Here is a 3,082-nt window from a genome sequence, read left to right as displayed (position 1 = left end):
GGGGGCCCGCCGAACCCCGCCGGGTCTTCAACGGCGGGGGGCACGGCCCTGCCGGCAGCTGGAAGCACGCGTGCTGATGTGGACGTGCTTTTCAGCTCCGCCGCAACGGCGTGGGGCGCCCACCGTCCGGCTGTACGTGAGTGTTCAACGTCACGACTACTGCTGAGCAAAACCAGGAGCCGCTTCTGCTGCTGCTTGGACACATGTGGTTGTCCAGCCCACACCCACACCCACAATGATGGGACCAAACGACTGCCTTCCACGCCATTGCTGCGGCTCCTGAGTCTGGCTTGCACATGCTGTCTTGCCATCCGCCCCCCACGCGACGCGTGCGATTCCGCCACGTTGCCACCAGCCACAACCGCCGCCGGCCCGCACCTGCTGCAGCTCGTCCTGCACCTTCTCCAGCTGGTTCTCCTTGGCTGCCACCTGCCACACTAGGGAAGCTACCGACTCTGTCGTGCCGCTGACACTGAGGGGCGCATCGGGCTGCGGGGGGAGGGAGCAGTGCAGAGCGCGTCAAGCAGCGGCGCAGCGCGCACAGACGCGCGCCGAGCAGCACGTTGCGCGCTTCGCTTCCACGCGCCGTCCCGCCATCAGATATGTGTGTGCACTGTTTCCAAGGCCTGCCCAGCACGTCAGGGGCTCTAGCAGGCCGCGCACCAGCTTGAACTGCGAGGCCGCCGCTGCAAACGTCCGAGCCTGCGGATGCACGTGATCATTGGATTTCAAAGGACTGTAGGCATGCCTTGAGGCCTCGGCAGCGGCCTCTGGAAGCGCGGATCCGTCAGATCACCTGCTGGAAACCCCTGCCCGCCAGCAGCGCTGCCGCCCGCGCCAGCATTTCGCAGGAAGGGTAAAATCGGTCCTTTTACTGCTGTCAGCACGCCCCTTCAAGACGTGGCCCGCTACACTGGTGCTATGGACGATCCGGAGTCTGCTTTGTGCTGGCAATGCAGCTAAACGTATCGTCCACGAAAAAACAATTCCACCGATCCTTCTCTACAACTGCTACCGTGAACTGCTCACCAGCAAGCAGGACACTCCTCAAACTCAGAAGATCCAGCCATCCATAGGTCGCCCTCCGACAACGCCACTATTGTAACACAATGCAGAGGAGCATAGCAGTCGCGCAGGGGGCCCATTGTGCGCTGCCGCGCCCGCGCCCACACACCGCTTGCAGCGGGTTCGGAGCAGGCGCGTCGCCGCTCCTCGCGGCACGCCCGTTCCTGCATCCCTGCAGCCTCAGTCGGAGACAAGCGCAACAGCAGCAGCAACAGCAGCATTCGCCGCCTCTGCCACAGCAGTCGCAGCGGCGGGCAGCTGTGGTGGCGCGCATCACGCCGTTCGATCAGGCGTGGGGAACGCAAATAGACGGACAGGTGCGGCCGGGGCGCACTGCCGCCTTGCGCTGGGGGCGCTCCGACAGCATGCGATGGGCATTGCGATGTCGTCATGTGACCACACAGGGGCAATCTAGCCTCTTTGACGCGCACACGGCTCACTCCGCCGCCCCTCCCGTGCATGTGCTGCCCTGCCACCGCTCAGGCGCAGTGACCGCGTCGCTTCCGCCCCTCGAACCCCGCCCTCCCATCGCCCGCGCCTTCTCCCCCTGCCCTCCCCTCCCCTCACAGAGCATCGCGTCGCAGCTCTTTGCTTTCAGCCTGTTCCCCTACCTGGCCTTCCTGTACTTCCTCACCCGCTCGGGCCAGACGCCGCGGACGGTGCTGTTCGGCTTTTACTTCCTTTTGGCCTTTGTGGGTGCGACCATACCAGCCGGGATCTACGCCAAGACCCACTACGGCACATCCCTCGCTAACGTGGACTGGCTGTGAGCGCCGGCGTCCGCATAGTCGGGGGCAATCGTTGTTGACGGCAACGCCGTGGCGTGGGCTGCGGACAGCAAGTAGCTATTTGCTGGCTGCCCCCTGTCGCCCTGCAGACTCGCCTGGTTCGAGGAGGGCGCATATCCACATTCGTCTGTCGCCTGCGATCCCACCTTCGGCCGCTCGCGCCTCACCTGCACTTTCCCACCGCACCCCTCCCCACCCACTTGCGGGACTCGTCAGGCACGGCAGCGCGGAGTCCCTCCTGACCATCACCAACCTGCTCCTCGGTGAGCCGATGCCTGCATGCCTGCCTGATCGCCGCCTTCCCTGGCAAACTGCAGCGCCAGAGCGTGACCTTTCACCTGTCATTCGCATCAGCGCGACATGTACAACACTTTTGGACCAGCCGCTGCGTCTTTTGTTTGCCCCTTCATGATGCAACTTGAATCCTAGCTCCTCTAACCCAAGCCGGCCTCTGCCACTGCCTCCATCCTGTTGCCACAGTCCTGGGCCTCAGGCAGGCGATCCGCGAGGCAGAGGCTGCAAAGGCCAAGGGCGCCGCTGCGGAGGCGGAGCAGGCCAGCAGCACAGCGGCGGTGGAGCCGGAAGCGGTCAGCAGCAAGCCGGGCGGGGACTCTTAGAGAGGTCGGGCGCGCGCCTGCTTTTCAAACGCTATTCATGTAATCTCCATGTCGTCTGACGTGTTTCGAGTTTTGCGATCGGCCGTCTGTGGGGCAGTATTGGTCAGCACCTGTCAGCTCAGCGAGGTCCACCTGGGGGTGTCCACACGCCTGCAACGCCCAGAGCTCACCAAATGCCTCCTTTGAAAGACCACTTTAATTTATAGTTGGGTGAGCATGCGCCAATCCATGGATAAAGTTTTTAAGGTCGAACGTTCAAACGTAGAGCCAGCCAAATGCAGCAAGTCAAAGCACAGCGATCACGGCAGCAACCGCCACAGCCAGATCGCATCGGATCCCCACCCCTGACATGCCCTCCCTTTCAATGCAGACGCAGCCCAAATGCATGATCTTGCCAGACGGCCGCCCACAAAATTCATGCCCACCCCTGAGCGACAGTGACCCACCCCTGTCATGCCCCAAAGCTCCCTGCATCCTGACTGCTGCAAACTCATGACTCCCAGCCTCCCCAGGCTCCTGCAAATCTCCCTGCCCCGCAGCACCAGACTGGTGCACTGCCTCGACCCTAAACCCCGCAGAGCGCCATGAGCTCATCCAGCTCATTCAGATCAT

At 63.0% G+C, this 3,082-nt stretch overlaps 1 protein-coding gene across 1 annotated transcript; it reads left to right on the top strand.

Moving 5' to 3' along the window:
* Nucleotides 1-76: 76 nt before the first annotated feature.
* On the top strand, nt 77-2,470 carry MNEG_15179 (hypothetical protein; the record flags this gene model as incomplete). The annotated part of the gene is made up of 4 exons (XM_014036350.1): nt 77-136; nt 1,635-1,831; nt 2,070-2,116; nt 2,334-2,470. The coding sequence occupies 4 exons, from the start codon at nt 77-79 to the stop codon at nt 2,468-2,470; spliced, it is 441 nt and encodes a 146-aa protein (XP_013891804.1).
* Nucleotides 2,471-3,082: the final 612 nt, after the last annotated feature.

This window comes from Monoraphidium neglectum (assembly GCF_000611645.1).
Source record: "Monoraphidium neglectum strain SAG 48.87 unplaced genomic scaffold scaffold05101, whole genome shotgun sequence".
Classification (NCBI taxonomy): domain Eukaryota; kingdom Viridiplantae; phylum Chlorophyta; class Chlorophyceae; order Sphaeropleales; family Selenastraceae; genus Monoraphidium; species Monoraphidium neglectum.
This window is presented reverse-complemented; position numbering and strand designations above follow the sequence as displayed.